This window comes from Hyalella azteca, unplaced genomic scaffold (genome assembly GCF_000764305.2).
Source record: "Hyalella azteca isolate HAZT.00-mixed unplaced genomic scaffold, Hazt_2.0.2 contig15278, whole genome shotgun sequence".
Taxonomy (NCBI): domain Eukaryota; kingdom Metazoa; phylum Arthropoda; class Malacostraca; order Amphipoda; family Hyalellidae; genus Hyalella; species Hyalella azteca.
This window is the reverse complement of record NW_025945135.1, coordinates 13,978-29,870: the sequence shown is the minus strand read 5'-3', so window position 1 is coordinate 29,870 and position 15,893 is coordinate 13,978. Positions and strand designations below refer to the sequence as shown.

At 38.9% G+C, this 15,893-nt stretch overlaps 1 protein-coding gene across 1 annotated transcript in view; it reads left to right on the top strand.

Annotated features, from left to right (window-relative positions):
* The window catches only part of LOC108669855 (exportin-1), a 16,952-nt gene extending 1,446 nt beyond the window's left edge, over positions 1–15,506 (top strand). The window contains exons 2-11 of the mRNA XM_018157284.2: positions 2,933–3,106; positions 3,394–4,509; positions 4,880–5,083; positions 5,318–5,526; positions 8,641–8,791; positions 9,224–9,580; positions 10,424–10,624; positions 10,890–11,084; positions 11,360–11,881; positions 12,152–15,506. Coding sequence (XP_018012773.1) covers positions 2,933–3,106; positions 3,394–4,509; positions 4,880–5,083; positions 5,318–5,526; positions 8,641–8,791; positions 9,224–9,580; positions 10,424–10,624; positions 10,890–11,084; positions 11,360–11,881; positions 12,152–12,298 — 3,276 coding nt within the window. The 3' untranslated portion in view covers positions 12,299–15,506. The remainder of the gene's footprint in view (positions 1–2,932; positions 3,107–3,393; positions 4,510–4,879; positions 5,084–5,317; positions 5,527–8,640; positions 8,792–9,223; positions 9,581–10,423; positions 10,625–10,889; positions 11,085–11,359; positions 11,882–12,151) is intronic.
* Positions 15,507–15,893: the final 387 nt, after the last annotated feature.

Here is a 15,893-nt window from a genome sequence, read left to right as displayed (position 1 = left end):
CAGACCTTAGCAGAAGTAGGTAACTTTTCAAAATAGCGTTTTTCACCATTTTTTTCAGGAATTTTTCAAAGCTAGTAAATGTAGTATTTTTTGACTTCTTCTATACTACATAGATAGGAAAAATGTAAATTTTTATGCCACTATATTTAGTTTTGCAATATTCCACTTAGTTTTGCTACTATAACAGTTTTACGCCGTGTCGGAGGACTGTCCCGAGTAGCCCTGCCTGTCCTGAGTAGCCCCGCCTGTCCTGAGTAGCCCTGGTTGATGGTGCTGGTGCCAAATTCTGGTCACAATTTTAATACTGCAGAGCTTATTTGAAAGGCAACTGTACGGTACACCTGGGCCGTAAAGGGTTAACTGTTAAGGTGATTTAGCATACTCCTGGCTAAGTTTTCAAAATATTGGAACATCCGTTTCCTGAATCCAGACTCATTCAATTCAATCAATCCAGACTCAATTCTCAGCTTACTCTTCTGTCTCTTCACGTGTTTCCATGCATTTTAAATGTGATTAAGATCAGGGCTATTTTCACACAATTCCAAGACCTCAATACCCTTCTCTGCAAGGTAAGTCTCTCTTCACTTTATTGGATTTGGACATGTGGCAGGGAGCCTTGTCATGCATGAAAATTTATGTTCCATGAATTTCATAGGGCAGCAGCAAATGTTCCTTTAAACACTCAATGTAGTGACCACCATTCATTGTAGCATTTTTTGGGAGGAAAAACAGACTCCCTATACCCATTAGGCCACTCAGCTGCCACTGAAACAGCCCCAAACCAGGATGTTTCACAGGATTCAGGATGTTTCACAGTTTTAGATGTGTGCTTGGGGCAAAAGGGTCAGAGCCACTAGGCCTATGGACTCTTTCTCTTCAGTTGGAAAACATCTGAAACGTGCTCATGTTGCTCCACAAGTCCACATCACTTTTAACCATTGCTCAGGTGTCCAAGGAAGATGGGCAAAACCCATTCTTTGCTTCACCATACAGGCATTGAGAAGTTTTTTTTTTTGCCATGACCCAGCAAGGTAGGCCTAGGTCTTTTTGCAGGCAATGCTGCACAGTAGACCTGTGCAGCATTGCTATTGCCATACACCTGCTGAAGCAACATTGGATGATTTTTTTTTTCAGTTGGAACTTGGACTGCAGTAATTTTTGGATTAACGGTAACTTCACGCTTTATAAGCTTGTCAGTCATTTCTGGTCTTTTTATTTAGGTCTCCCAGACCCTACTTTCCTCTTCAGCACCTCCCCAGGTGTAAATTTTTAGCACATTTTCTCATTTATGGAAAAAATGCACTATTGTGCTTGCCATGTCCGTCTGTCTGTCCATCTGTGACTTCACGTTTTTGTCGACAAGATAATGCTCTCTCTGTCACTCACTGCAGTGAGTACTGAGTTATATTTTTTTGCACTGCAAGGACCCTCAAGATGGACCTACGGCTCCTCCCAGAAATGTTTATAAACTATTTTTTCACGTAATGTCATAATATGCACTTTTTCCACAAGTGTGAGTTGTTTAGGGGCCATATTGATCAATCGCAATTTCACAATGACATTTATTAAAGAAAAAGAGTTTTCACTGAAAAATTGGGCCTAGCACGAATCAAAACCTGCACCTGCTACAAACACAAATTGGCAACTGACATATCCCTGAGTGACTGGCAACACTCGTCAGGGTCTTGGTAGTTACCAGAAACCTCCTTTTAGTAGATTGCAATATTTACAGCTTCTGAAATGCAAATGAAATTGACCATGCCAAAACAGTGATAATGGATGGAAGGGTGCCAGTTTTTATTGCGCTAACTGTAGTTATGTTTATATGAAAAAATCATAGTTTAGGTTAATTATTCTATGCACAGTTTGATGATGGCCAATGATGCACTAATTTTTTATCAAGTGAAATTTTTTCCCTGAGCTAGGAAAATCTAATCAAAATTTTTTGTTGTTAGTTGATTTTTGGTTAACTGGAGCCTTTGCTAACCAAGGTTCTGCTGTAAATGCGTTTTTATGGGTTTCCCTTATTACCCCGTTGGGTGTCCCTTATTACCTTGTGGGGTGTCCTTTTTACCCCATGGGGTGTCCCTTATTACCATGTCGTGCGAAATGGCAGCCATTTTTCTCTGGAATGAGATACGCTAATTCTGTCAATCATATGTGTGTGACTTTTATTGAAGTAAAATTTTATTATATGATGAATATTTTTTTTTGCTACAGACCTTAGCAGAGGTACTTTTCCAAAATCTTACTTTTCACACTTTTTTCAAGAATTTTTTGGAGGTAGTAAATGTATGATTTCTTAACTTGCTTAATGCTATATAGATGGAAAAATGTTGAACTTTATGCCACTATTTTTTTGTTTTGAAATATTTTAATGTGTTTAGCTGCTACCACATTTCTACAAAATGTTGGAGGACTGTCCCTTATTACCCCGCTCGCCCCTTATTACCCCGTTTGATGGTATATATTTATACCCATGTATTGTTGTTTAAGATATCAATTAGTAGTATATTGTATGTTTATAGAATGATTCAATGATATTAATCTATAATAATTTAATGAGTAATCAATTTATGATATTAAAGGCAACTTTAATTAAGTTATATTGCAAGAGTATTTCAAATTGCCTGCCAACCAAGTATGTTCAGCAATTCAGTTTTTTAGTTGGCTGAGACACTCGCCATATTTTTCTTAGATATGTTTTAATTTTGATAAATGTATGAATTTGCTAAAATGGTTAGTAGTTTTATCCTATCTAGAGTTTCAATTAAAATTTATTAGTCAATTTCATGAATAAATCATGATAATATTGAACCACTGTGGTAATAACAGATTAGGCAGTTGACCAATTTATGCCTAGTGCAAACTAGATATATAATATATATGCCTTGTTTAATTTGATGGATTCTCACCTGCACTTTTTGTACAGGAACGTTCAAATATGATGAGTGCAGCAACAGCTCCGGCAGCTGCTGCCACTGCGCCCAACAGCCCACCAGGGCTGGCATCTGAGGCAGCTCGGCTTCTAGATTTCAGTCAGAAACTTGACATTGAATTGCTTGATAATATCATCAGCTGCATGTATAATGGTACTGGAGATAAGGTGGGCAAGGTTTTTTCCTGTGGAATAAACCTAATAATGTTGAGCAGCTCATAAAAAGTACTAACCTCTACACCAATTTGTATCTAATTTCAGCGGCATTTGATATGACAGCACAACAGATTCTGCAATGCCATGTCAAATATTGATTTTAAAATGTAAAAAATGATAACATACTTATAACATGATCTGAAATTTTAGGGCATCCATCTAAATCCTTACACTAATGCTTTTTTCTTATGGAAGCATAGATATCTTATGCATCTAGTAAAACAGTTGTTTCTTTGCAGCAAAGAGTGGCACAGGAGGTACTGACCACCTTAAAGGAGCATCCTGATGCTTGGACGCGGGTTGATGCCATCTTGGAGTATTCAAGCAACCCCCAGACCAAATATTATGCACTTCAAATATTGCAGCAAGTTATTAACACCCGCTGGAAAGTTTTACCTCGAGACCAGTGTGATGGCATCAAGAAATACATTGTTAATGTCATCATAAAATTGTCCAGTAATGCAGAATCCCTTGAAAAGGAGAAAGTGTACCTTGGTAAATTGAACATTATTTTGGTACACATTTTGAAAAGAGAGTGGCCCAAGAATTGGACATCTTTCATCCCAGATATTGTGGGGGCCAGCAAGTCTAATGAGTCTATGTGTCAAAATAACATGGTGATTTTAAAGCTCCTCTCTGAGGAAGTTTTTGACTTCAGCTCTGGTCAGATGACACAAACTAAAGCCAAGCACCTCAAGGACACCATGTGCTCTGAGTTCCAACAAGTTTTCATGCTCTGTCTCTACGTCATGGAAAACTCTCAAAATCCCCAGCTCGTGAGTGCAACGCTAGAGACTCTACTTAGATTTCTAAACTGGATCCCACTTGGTTACATTTTTGAGACCAAGCTCATCAGCACACTTATTTTCAAGTTTTTATCTCTCCCGCTGTTCCGAAATGTTACTCTTAAGTGCTTGACGGAAATAGCAGGTGTAGCTGTCCCTCATTATGATGAGTCCTACATCATGATGTTCTCCCAAACCATCACACAGCTCCAAGAGATGCTTCCTATAGAAACCAACATCAAGGATGCTTATGCTATTGGCAATGACGCTGAGCAGCAATTTATACAGAACCTAGCACTATTTTTATGCACTTTTCTGAAAGAGCGTGGACCTCTTGTTGAACAACGGCAGCTATACGAGTCCCTGCTCAAGGCCTTGCAGTACCTGATCCTAATCTCAGAAGTTGAAGATACTGAGGTATTCAAGATATGTCTGGAGTACTGGAACGCTTTAGCATCAGACCTGTACAGGGAAAGTCCATTACCCCATGCCCCCAATGCTGGGCCTGGCCCCATTTACCTTCCTCGACCAAACAGCCGGCGGCAGTTTTACCAGCCTATTCTCACGCAGGTCAGTTACGTTTAACATTCTGAAGGATACATTGATTGACTGGGTTTTGTTATGTCTTTGAATTCAGTCTCTTACTTGCTTAAATGGAGTGGGGGTATCAATCAGTATTCTTAAATTAATGTTCTACCTATGCATAATTTAACATCTTTTTAAAGTTTTTAGTCTAATTGAAAATTTATAATTTTTGCTTTTTAAGGCAAGAAACATGATTATTGGAATATTACTTGTGAGGTGAGTTCCATGTTCAGCTACATGTTGAGCTCCCAGTGACCCCAAGAGCTGATAAGAGATGATTTGTTCTTATTCATCAACCATTTAATAATGTAAATCATTATTTAGTTTTTTATTCTCACTTTAAAATGTTTTATAGGTACGCGCGCTGATGATCAGTCGCATGGCAAAGCCAGAAGAAGTGCTGGTGGTGGAGAACGAGCAGGGAGAGGTAGTGAGGGAGTTCATGAGAGACACCGACGTCATCTTCATGTATAAGAACATGAGGGAAACTCTCGTGTACCTCACTCATGTGGACTATGCTGACACAGAGAGAATCATGACCATGAAGCTGGCAAACCAGGTTAGTACTCTTAGTTTGGGTGATAGTCATACCCAATCGTCCTTGTTTAGGTACTTCAATAGTGAAGATCGCGGCATCACTAAAGCATGTTGCTCTCTAGTTTTATCCTAAATATCACGGCAACTAAAGGCTCTAGATTAAGGAGCTATTTTCCTGGTAAGCTTTATCAATGACGTTCTGTATTATTATCCTATAACGGCACCAAGGTCTCTTGATTAAGCAGTTATATCGCAGGTGAACGGCACGGAGTGGTCGTGGCGTAACCTCAACACACTCTGCTGGGCCGTGGGGAGCATCAGTGGCGCCATGCCAGAAGACGATGAGAAGAAGTTCCTTGTGATCGTCATTAAAGATCTGCTCGGCCTTTGTGAACAGAAGAGGGGCAAAGACAACAAAGCCATTATTGCTTCCAACATCATGTACATCGTCGGACAGTATCCAAGGTAATTTTTAGCTGTCAATATTGGTGGCACAATGGTCTTTTCACTAAATTTTTGTGTGGTATGGTGTATCTTCAAAATTTGTTGGATGTGCAATATAAAAAAATTTTTATTTTTGAATACAAAATTTCCATTCAGATTCCTTATTTATTGAAAAACCTTATTGTTCTAATGATCAGCTGATTTTATTTTGAATGCATCCGTAAACAATTTTTCTTGGGTTCTTATTTACAAACAATTTATTATGGGTTGCTTTGCCATTCAGAAGCATGATTGGAAAATGGGTTATAGGATTAAAATCGAGAGATTAATCACCAAGTATGCAAATCTATTCATTTTTTCTTAATTTCAAGCATTGATTGGATTCTTGTGACTGTTACGTTGGACGCGTTCAAGCGTTGATTGGATTCTTGTTACTGTGATGATGCAAGCACTGTTTTTTAAATGAAACAGCTGTGGCATCTTGCTGAGACTCAGCAGTGATGATGATGGACTGAAAGTGGAAGTGTGCTGGATGTTCCAGATTTTTGGGTCCTGCTTTCCAACTTGCTATGTTTACCAGTTAATATATTACCCCTCTGGATTTCCACACTGATCCACTGTGCAGAGCATTTTGGCAAATCAGTGATTTTTTACAATCAGTTCATTTTTAATTTTCCCATTTACTCAAGATTTAAACCAATATCTTATGTATGATGATGCTGGTATCCATGATACTTTGCTGGTCTACTTATAGGACTCAAAATTGAACTTGAAGGAGGAGCTGAAAAACTCTCTGCTTTGCAACTATGGTGCAGAGAGTGGATGAATATTGCAAGATCTTTGGCATAGCAGTCAGACTGCATCATCACATGTTCAGTTGACACTTGCTGTACAATAGGACTGTTTTTAGGGTAAAATTAGTTATTTGGGGTAACACGTGCACGCAACCTTGTAAATAAGTTCGTGGCTTGTAAATAGTTTTTCATTACTCAGCGTAAATGGCTTTTCATTAAAAATTACCCGGCGATGCATCTTGAAATTGGTCGGCGATGCTTTGGGCTTAAAAACCCATAAATTGGTGACGCTACTTCCACCTTCTGCACCCTGTCCTCTTGTGTTCAAATTCTGATGGCTGTGTGAGCTGTATTGGAATACGACACAGCTCGGAATTAGAACACTATTGAATGTTGAACACTGCTTAATTAGGCTTTTAATTAAGAGCTATTGAGCTTTTAATTAAGAAAATTTTAATTTGTGCACACAGCTTGGAACGAGCTGTGTGTGTCTAATTCCAAGCTGTGTCGGAATTAGTTTTTGTGTCTAAAACCGTCTCTTATCTTAATCATCTATTAATTTATTTACCACTTGAAATCAGCAAATACAAGTATACTTAAAGTTGAAGGATTCCTAATATATTCACAGACTTGTTTGAAAGTCTCAAACCATAATATTCTTTCTACACAAACAGTTTATCACTATTTGGTAGAGCAAGGTCAACTATCAACTTTGACATCCCCCAATGCTGGGCCTGGCCCCATTTACCTTCCTCGACCAAACAGCCGGCGGCAGTTTTACCAGCCTATTCTCACGCAGGTCAGTTACGTTTAACATTCTGAAGGATACATTGATTGACTGGGTTTTGTTATGTCTTTGAATTCAGTCTCTTACTTGCTTAAATGGAGTGGGGGTATCAATCAGTATTCTTAAATTAATGTTCTACCTATGCATAATTTAACATCTTTTTAAAGTTTTTAGTCTAATTGAAAATTTATAATTTTTGCTTTTTAAGGCAAGAAACATGATTATTGGAATATTACTTGTGAGGTGAGTTCCATGTTCAGCTACATGTTGAGCTCCCAGTGACCCCAAGAGCTGATAAGAGATGATTTGTTCTTATTCATCAACCATTTAATAATGTAAATCATTATTTAGTTTTTTATTCTCACTTTAAAATGTTTTATAGGTACGCGCGCTGATGATCAGTCGCATGGCAAAGCCAGAAGAAGTGCTGGTGGTGGAGAACGAGCAGGGAGAGGTAGTGAGGGAGTTCATGAGAGACACCGACGTCATCTTCATGTATAAGAACATGAGGGAAACTCTCGTGTACCTCACTCATGTGGACTATGCTGACACAGAGAGAATCATGACCATGAAGCTGGCAAACCAGGTTAGTACTCTTAGTTTGGGTGATAGTCATACCCAATCGTCCTTGTTTAGGTACTTCAATAGTGAAGATCGCGGCATCACTAAAGCATGTTGCTCTCTAGTTTTATCCTAAATATCACGGCAACTAAAGGCTCTAGATTAAGGAGCTATTTTCCTGGTAAGCTTTATCAATGACGTTCTGTATTATTATCCTATAACGGCACCAAGGTCTCTTGATTAAGCAGTTATATCGCAGGTGAACGGCACGGAGTGGTCGTGGCGTAACCTCAACACACTCTGCTGGGCCGTGGGGAGCATCAGTGGCGCCATGCCAGAAGACGATGAGAAGAAGTTCCTTGTGATCGTCATTAAAGATCTGCTCGGCCTTTGTGAACAGAAGAGGGGCAAAGACAACAAAGCCATTATTGCTTCCAACATCATGTACATCGTCGGACAGTATCCAAGGTAATTTTTAGCTGTCAATATTGGTGGCACAATGGTCTTTTCACTAAATTTTTGTGTGGTATGGTGTATCTTCAAAATTTGTTGGATGTGCAATATAAAAAAATTTTTATTTTTGAATACAAAATTTCCATTCAGATTCCTTATTTATTGAAAAACCTTATTGTTCTAATGATCAGCTGATTTTATTTTGAATGCATCCGTAAACAATTTTTCTTGGGTTCTTATTTACAAACAATTTATTATGGGTTGCTTTGCCATTCAGAAGCATGATTGGAAAATGGGTTATAGGATTAAAATCGAGAGATTAATCACCAAGTATGCAAATCTATTCATTTTTTCTTAAATGGCAACTACCTATATCATTTGTATATTTGTTCAAATGGCAAGTTTACCAAAAATTCAATAGCAGTGAATTTTTTTTAGCAATTCAGCTGTTGTTTGTTTATTAATTTAAATTAAGTTTTGGTTAAATAATGAATAAATAGGTTGTCTTGGTAAAATTATAACAAACTGCCTCTGGTTCAGATTTCTGCGTATCCACTGGCGCTTCCTGAAGACGGTCATCAATAAACTGTTCGAGTTCATGCACGAGACTCACGACGGCGTGCAGGACATGGCCTGCGACACCTTCATCAAGATCGCGCAGAAATGCAGACGGCAGTTTGTTCAGCTGCAGGTATGACGCCACTGTAGACAGGGTCATCAGGCACAACGTTATCATTAGTTCATTACGCATAATCAGGTACATAATTCAGCTGCAGGTATGACGTCACTCTAGACTGGGTCATCAGGCACAAGGTTATCATTAGTTCATTACGCATAATCAGGCACATAATTCAGCTGCAGGTATGACACCACTTTATACTGAATGATCAGGCACATAATTCTACTGCACTTATGATGCCACTGCATACCGGATGTTATCTGAAAGAAACTATCCAGTTTCTTTCTGTTAAAGTCCTCAATTTCATCATTTGCTCATTTAGCAAACGAATTCCGAGTGATTTTCTTGAGAATCAAGCTGCTGAATGAGTCATGTTAAATATTTGATTAGATTCCAAGTGTTTTTGTGTAGGCGTCATTTTTATACAAGATATTCCATCATCAGGTTGGTGAGGCTATGCCATTCATTGAGGAGATTCTGACTTCGATCAACACGATAATCAGTGACCTACAGCCGCAGCAAGTGCACACCTTCTATGAAGCTGTAGGTTACATGATCAGCGCCCAGACGGACAAGAGTGTACAGGATATACTCATTGAAAAGTATATGCTGCTCCCCAATCTGGCTTGGGATGACATCATCAGCCAAGCGTCTCGCAATGTTGACACCCTCAAGGACCCTGATGTGGTCAAGCAGCTTGCTAACATCCTCAAGACGAACGTGCGCGCGTGCACTGCGCTGGGGCATCCCTACGTTTACCAGCTCGGCAGGATATACCTCGACATGCTCAACGTCTATAAGGTGCGACAGTTTTATAAGAGTCATAGTCTTTATGGTTTATTAATAGTGAGAGCAATAAATATGGTAAATGTCTATAAACTGTGATATAATCTTAATAAATATGTTCAACTTATACAAGGTGCGATAGTTTAATAAGAAAGTCATAGTCTTTATGGTCTATTAATTGTGATAGTCTAGGTCTATTGCCTATAAATATGCTAAATGTCTATAACGTGTGATAGTTTTACTAAATACGTTCAATTTATATAATGTGCAATGGTTTAATAATGATCAACGTCTATAAGGCGCGTTTCTACTACTAAAACTCTTCTAAACCGACATGTATTCTTACGTAATGATAATGATCCTGACTGATGGTTGTTCCAACTTCATCATTCTATGATGATGACTAACAATGATGTCAACTATGTTCTCAGGGATAACTTGTATGTTAATGCCAGGAATATCCTGATGTCTGTATGTCAATGATTTGATCTATGAGCGATGTGTCTTGCAACGAGGTAAACTAAAATTAAACTCTCTTGCACATGTCCAAGACACCGGGAAGTAGCTTTGTCTTAGTTGCTGTTTCGTGCAATATCGTTTGATTTCAGAAGCCAAATAATAGACTTATTTCAAGACTTGAGCAAAAACGCAGTTGGACGAGTCAATGCTTCTAGTTGGTAAATCATAATAATAAGTGATAAGCAAAAACACTTGCGGACGCGATCATGTTTCTTGTTTAATAGACAAGGAATCTTGAATTTGTATGTAATAATAATACCTTTGTTCACTAATAAAACATTTATGTGTAATAATATAGTGCTTGTGTGCAATAAAGCCAATGATATAACGTGTATGCAGGTGATGAGCGAGAACATCAGCGCCGCGATCCTGCACAACGGAGAGAACGTGACCAAGCAGCCGCTGATCAAGAGCATGCGCGTCGTCAAGAAGGAGACGCTGAAGCTTATATCAGGCTGGGTGAGCCGCTCTGAGGACCCTACCCTCATCATGGAGAGCTTCCTGCCGCCATTGCTCGAGGCTGTGCTGCTTGATTACCAGGTGATTTTCCTGTGTACTTATCTCGGCAATAAATTTTATAAATTTTCAAACACAAATTGAACAAGATAAAATTGAAATTGCAAGCGGAAAATTTTAAAGTTTTTTTTGGGGGATTTTACAGTATTTCACGATGCAAGGATTTTCGCTGTTGCTAGCAAAAAATATTTATGTACATTTTTCCTCTCAAAGTTTTTTTATTTTTTTATTAGAATAAAACAAAAGAGTAAATTTGTGACCTTGTTTTCAATATACTTTTTTTCCACAGCGGACGAGCGTGCCGGCAGCTCGGGAGCCGGAGGTGCTGTCAACAATGGCGACATTTGTCAACAAACTCGAGATGCACATCGCGCCTCAAGTGCCTCAGATTTTTGATGCTTTGTTCGAGTGCACACTTTCCATGATCAACAAAGATTTCGAGGAGTTTCCTGACCACAGAACCAATTTCTTTCTACTGTTACAAGTGAGTGAACTTTCTACACCTGTCATTTGAACAGCAATTTATGTTTGTGTTCTTTGATTGTTTTTCTCGAAATAACCTTCTTTTAGCCACGTCGATGAAAGATATTGCTGCAAGATAATTGCTGAAATCTTATTTTTGACAAATTTGATAGTGCAACATTCCCACGAGAATTATTGAAATATCCTCAAAGTACCAGGGTCCAAAGCTTTAGTTTATCGTGGGGGATATATGTAGACCATTAACGTCATGAAATTTAACAGTGATATTTTTTTCAGTCTGTGAACAACTATTGCTTCGCATCGTTGCTGGCCATCACGCCCGCGCAGTTCAAGCTCGTGCTCGACTCCATCATTTGGGCCTTCAAGCACACAATGCGCAACGTCGCCGACACCGGCCTCCAGATCCTGTTCCAGCTCCTGCAGAACATGGCCAGGAGCGAGACTGCCTCCAACGAGTTCTACAAGACTTATTACACCGATATCTTGCAGCACATCTTCTCTGTAGTGACCGACTCCTCGCACACTGCAGGCCTAACTATGCATGCTTCCATTCTTGCTTACATGTTCAACTTGGTCGAGCAGAATCAGGTGAAGGTGAGTCTCGATCCCAACGCACCTGAGGCCCCCCACACTGAGAACTTGAATTACGTCAAGGCCTTTGTGGCGAACCTCCTGAAGGCGGCCTATCCTCATCTCTCCGACAACCAGATCAAGATCACGGTCCAGGGGCTCAACAACCTCAACCAAGATATTCCCTCCTTCAAGGAGCATCTCAGAGACTTCCTTGTACAAATCAGGGTGAGTTTCTTACATTTATGAGTCGTCTCTTATTAATTAGGCTGCCAATTGGTATGAAATATGCTATTTTATAGTGTCTGCATAATTCTTTAATTCATAAGTTGATTTGAGTTTAGTCTGGACACTATTTTGGTCCAGATGATGTTATTTTACGCACGGTTAAGATTATGGTCCTCTCTAGCAACGTTCTAGAGCCAGACATGTCCCGCTGACTGCAGTTTATGACCATAGTTTTAGACGTTGGAAATAACACCGGGTTTTTGTTCTCAGGAGGTGATGGGTGATGATGACGCGGACTTGTATTTGGATGAACGAGAAGCTGCTCTCAAGACAGCCCAGGAGGAGAAGCGTCGCATTCAGCTCAGTGTTCCTGGCATCCTGAACCCTCACGAGCTGCCCGAAGAAATGCAAGACTAAAATGAAGTATTGGATTTTTAGCTCTGAGCTCTCGGTTGTAGTGTGGTGATTCACAATCGAATTATTTTCAGTGGGTTATTTCCAAATTGGTTTTGAGCTCTACATGGTATCTCTTTTGTTTGTGAACTGCTGCTTGAGTGTTTTCGACACTATCTGACCTCATATTTGTATGATATTGGTGCAGTTCAATATTCTTTACCACTGTATGCATTACATGAGCCTGCGCAATATGAGATTTTGCTTCATAACCAGGATTTTGATATATACTCCAATATCTTGTTTTCCACCAATCATGTCATCTGTAATCATTTATAATTGCCACGCTTTTGTGAAGTTTCTTTCTTCATTATTGTTGTTGACTGATTTTCATATCCCTGACTTGGCATAAAATTAATCCAGGACACCATTTAGACAACACGAGTCAGCATGATGATTCTTATTTCAAAGGATTAGTTTGTTTACCTCGTGTCTTGATAGTTACTATGGTGCTGCTCCAGCGTAGCCTGGGACTGCTACATCCAAAACTTGCACTGAGAAAAATGAAGTTTTCTTTTTTTTCTGCGCGCAGTTGATTCAACCTTTCTATCAAGCGATTTTTAAAGCTTTCTAAACTACATCCGCTTTTTTATCATTACCAAGGATCAGAAATTTGAGAAGGGAAGAAGTCTAGCAAACCTCGGGAGATGTCGTGTCGGTAGCTTTTTCTTAATTATTAGTCTATTGCGATTAAAGTTCATGGCATTTCACATGCTTCCTGGACTGTTGTTAAGCTTGCACGCTCCTCATCTTCACTGTGTTTATGTTGTGATTTTTGCTTGTATCATGTCGGCTTATTCTTCATATGTTCCTTGTCTGTCGTTTGTTAAGCGAGGTATTGAGAATGAAATGAGAAGTATTATACAGAGTGACTGACTTGACTTGTGATGGTTTAGTACAGGTCGCAGAAAATGTCACATTTTATTGCGTGGTTTGTAGTAGCAGTTCTTAGATGGAATTTTTGCAAATATCGCTCGCATGATTTGGGTTATCATTATTCAAGCTTAATTCGATACCCAAAGATAAACAGCGTCGAAGATTAAGCACATTTTATTGGTTAGTTTGTGAGTTTGTATTGAAATCCTAGACAGAGTAAAATCGTTTTACAATGGTTCGAGATTTGATAGTGATAAGGAATAGGGCTATGCGCAGGCAGGATAAGCTTGTCTGTGTAGGTGGGCTAGATAGTTGTGTTAGTGGACTGGTAGCAGATTGCATTCGTAATGTTGTAGATAAGTAAGTGATTTTAATTCAAGAACCTTGTATTGAGAAGGATTGTTTTTCAGGAATTTTTGATGTAGCTTACCTCTCAGGCAAATTGACTGTGCTTTCGTCTCTGCTTTCTCCATTTTACATTGAGCTTATTTCTGCTGTACCAATCTAGAGATATTTTACATCACAGTAAAGTGTGCGGCTACACACTCTTGTTACTCTGCTCAAAGGAAAAGATAGATTACAAAAATTAATAGTTGAATACTTATTGTCTGGTTTGTGGAATAACCTCTTTATAAAACCCAGTTATCAGGAAACCGCGTTTTGTTTTTCATGTGTTTAATTGAAGGTCCCAGGAATTTCTAATAGCATTTCTAAAAATATTAATTTGTAATCTATGTTCATGCTTGTATTCAAACGAACTGAGGAATTAATTACAGGAATCTAATTTTCTCAATAATCTTTGAAGGTAAAAAACTCTATCCCTTTGATCATCGTGTGATGGTGCAAGGGGTAACCCCCTTCGCGTTTGGCTGTTTCGCGATCTCTTTTTCTCTTCAAGTTTTGAAGAAGTGCTTACCTCCGCCCGTATTAATCGTGGCATCTTGTTTGATTCAAATGAAACACTATTGGATGGACTCTCATGATTCCTTCTTATTTATTTCGCGTTGATGTTAGGGCATTTGGATTGCGAAATCTGCCTGATCGAGTCCAACACGAATTGTGAGTAGTTGTATTGTTCACGTTTTAGTGAACATAATGACCTTATTATTTAAGGATTAGTCATATTGTGGACTTTTGAACTGTTATTCTAAGTCGAATGGAAGTTTGGATGGTCCTAGTGTTACTCTCCTTTTGTGTGGAATGTAGTGCCGCTTTTGTATGACCAGCCTCTGATATTTTATTCATTGGTGTTGTGATGCAGGCTTCATTTATTTTCTCTTTACGGTAGGAAGAAGTTAACCAGAATTTCGGTCGATTGCCTTAGCTTACGAAAGTCCCGCTTATAATTCTTCTTCTGATTGTTAGTTACCAATTCGGAATGAAAACACATTTTTGTTTTGAAATATTGTCTGCCTGAGAAAATAAAAAGGCAGTCCCGGGCAGAGTGCCCTTGCATTTACTGCTGCTCTACACGCGGCCTTTGTTGTTGTGCGAGAGCTTTGATGCCAAATAGTGAGTTTGTGAGTTTGCTCCTCCCTAAACGTTGTGAAAATGATGTTCCTAATTGTGTTGTCGTTTATTCTGTTTGGGAAGTCCAGAAGTCTTTTTAATGTGACTGAGAAGAAAAAGATTGCTGCTCTTCAATTGAGTCACGTGTTGTGTTCGAGTGAAACAGCGTCTGTGCTCCTACAGCTTTGATGAATAGTCGTTCCTTGCACTCATTTGTTTGCGTTCGTTTTATGGTAGTCATTTATTATTACCTTGGTGGTTAGTTCGCATGTTAGCAATTGTGGACTAGCCTGTTCTTCTCTACCTGAAACGAGCTGTGAGGGTGATATTCAGTTCTGTGTATATATATAACCTTTATGCTTATAATTAATTTGTTTGATGCACCATCTTTAAGAGCATGGCTGATATGCATTAAGGGATTAAGGCGACCCTTGTGTCGTGTGGTCACTCGCACTGTGTCAGTGCTGGGCTTGAACGCTTGTTTTTGACCCTAAAGAACGAATAGCGTTTCTTCATATTGATAACGGTATTTCTACCGGGAATGTTGATGAGTAATATTGCAGTAAAAGGTTTAGTAGTTAATAATCACTTCCCTATGTACACTTTAATTGCTGACAATATCGCGTTTCTTTTGACCGTAGGCCCTGCTATTTACTAACATATTTGCAAGCATTTTACATAAATGCGACGTCGTGAGAGTAGTTCAGAGTCTCCTACTTCAGTTACTTGGTTGACTCAACCAAATCGGTGTCTTTTCAAGCAAAATAAAAACCATTTTCTTACGAAATTTCGTTTTTTTTATACCTGCATGCTTCATGGAATGCGTTCTGCTCAATAATTTGCACGTAACATCCCAATAAATAATGAACTAGTTACCGACGTGTCGTATTACAACACAGAGTATAGTCGTCTTATGGTTTCGGGGCACAAATTATATAGAGTTAATGTTGAAAAATATATCTATTATATAATGCAGACGTGTCTCTTCTTTGATTTATGGTGAGTCAGATAAGAGTGTTTAAAATACATACGTCAACAACAACCGAGCAAGAAGTTGGGTTTTAAGTTTAACAAGAACACAAGAACGAATCGATCACATCAGCCGCAGTCTACGAGCATGACATTCATAGTTTATCCCAACAAGCTACGTAAATAGTAATAATGCTTTAATGGG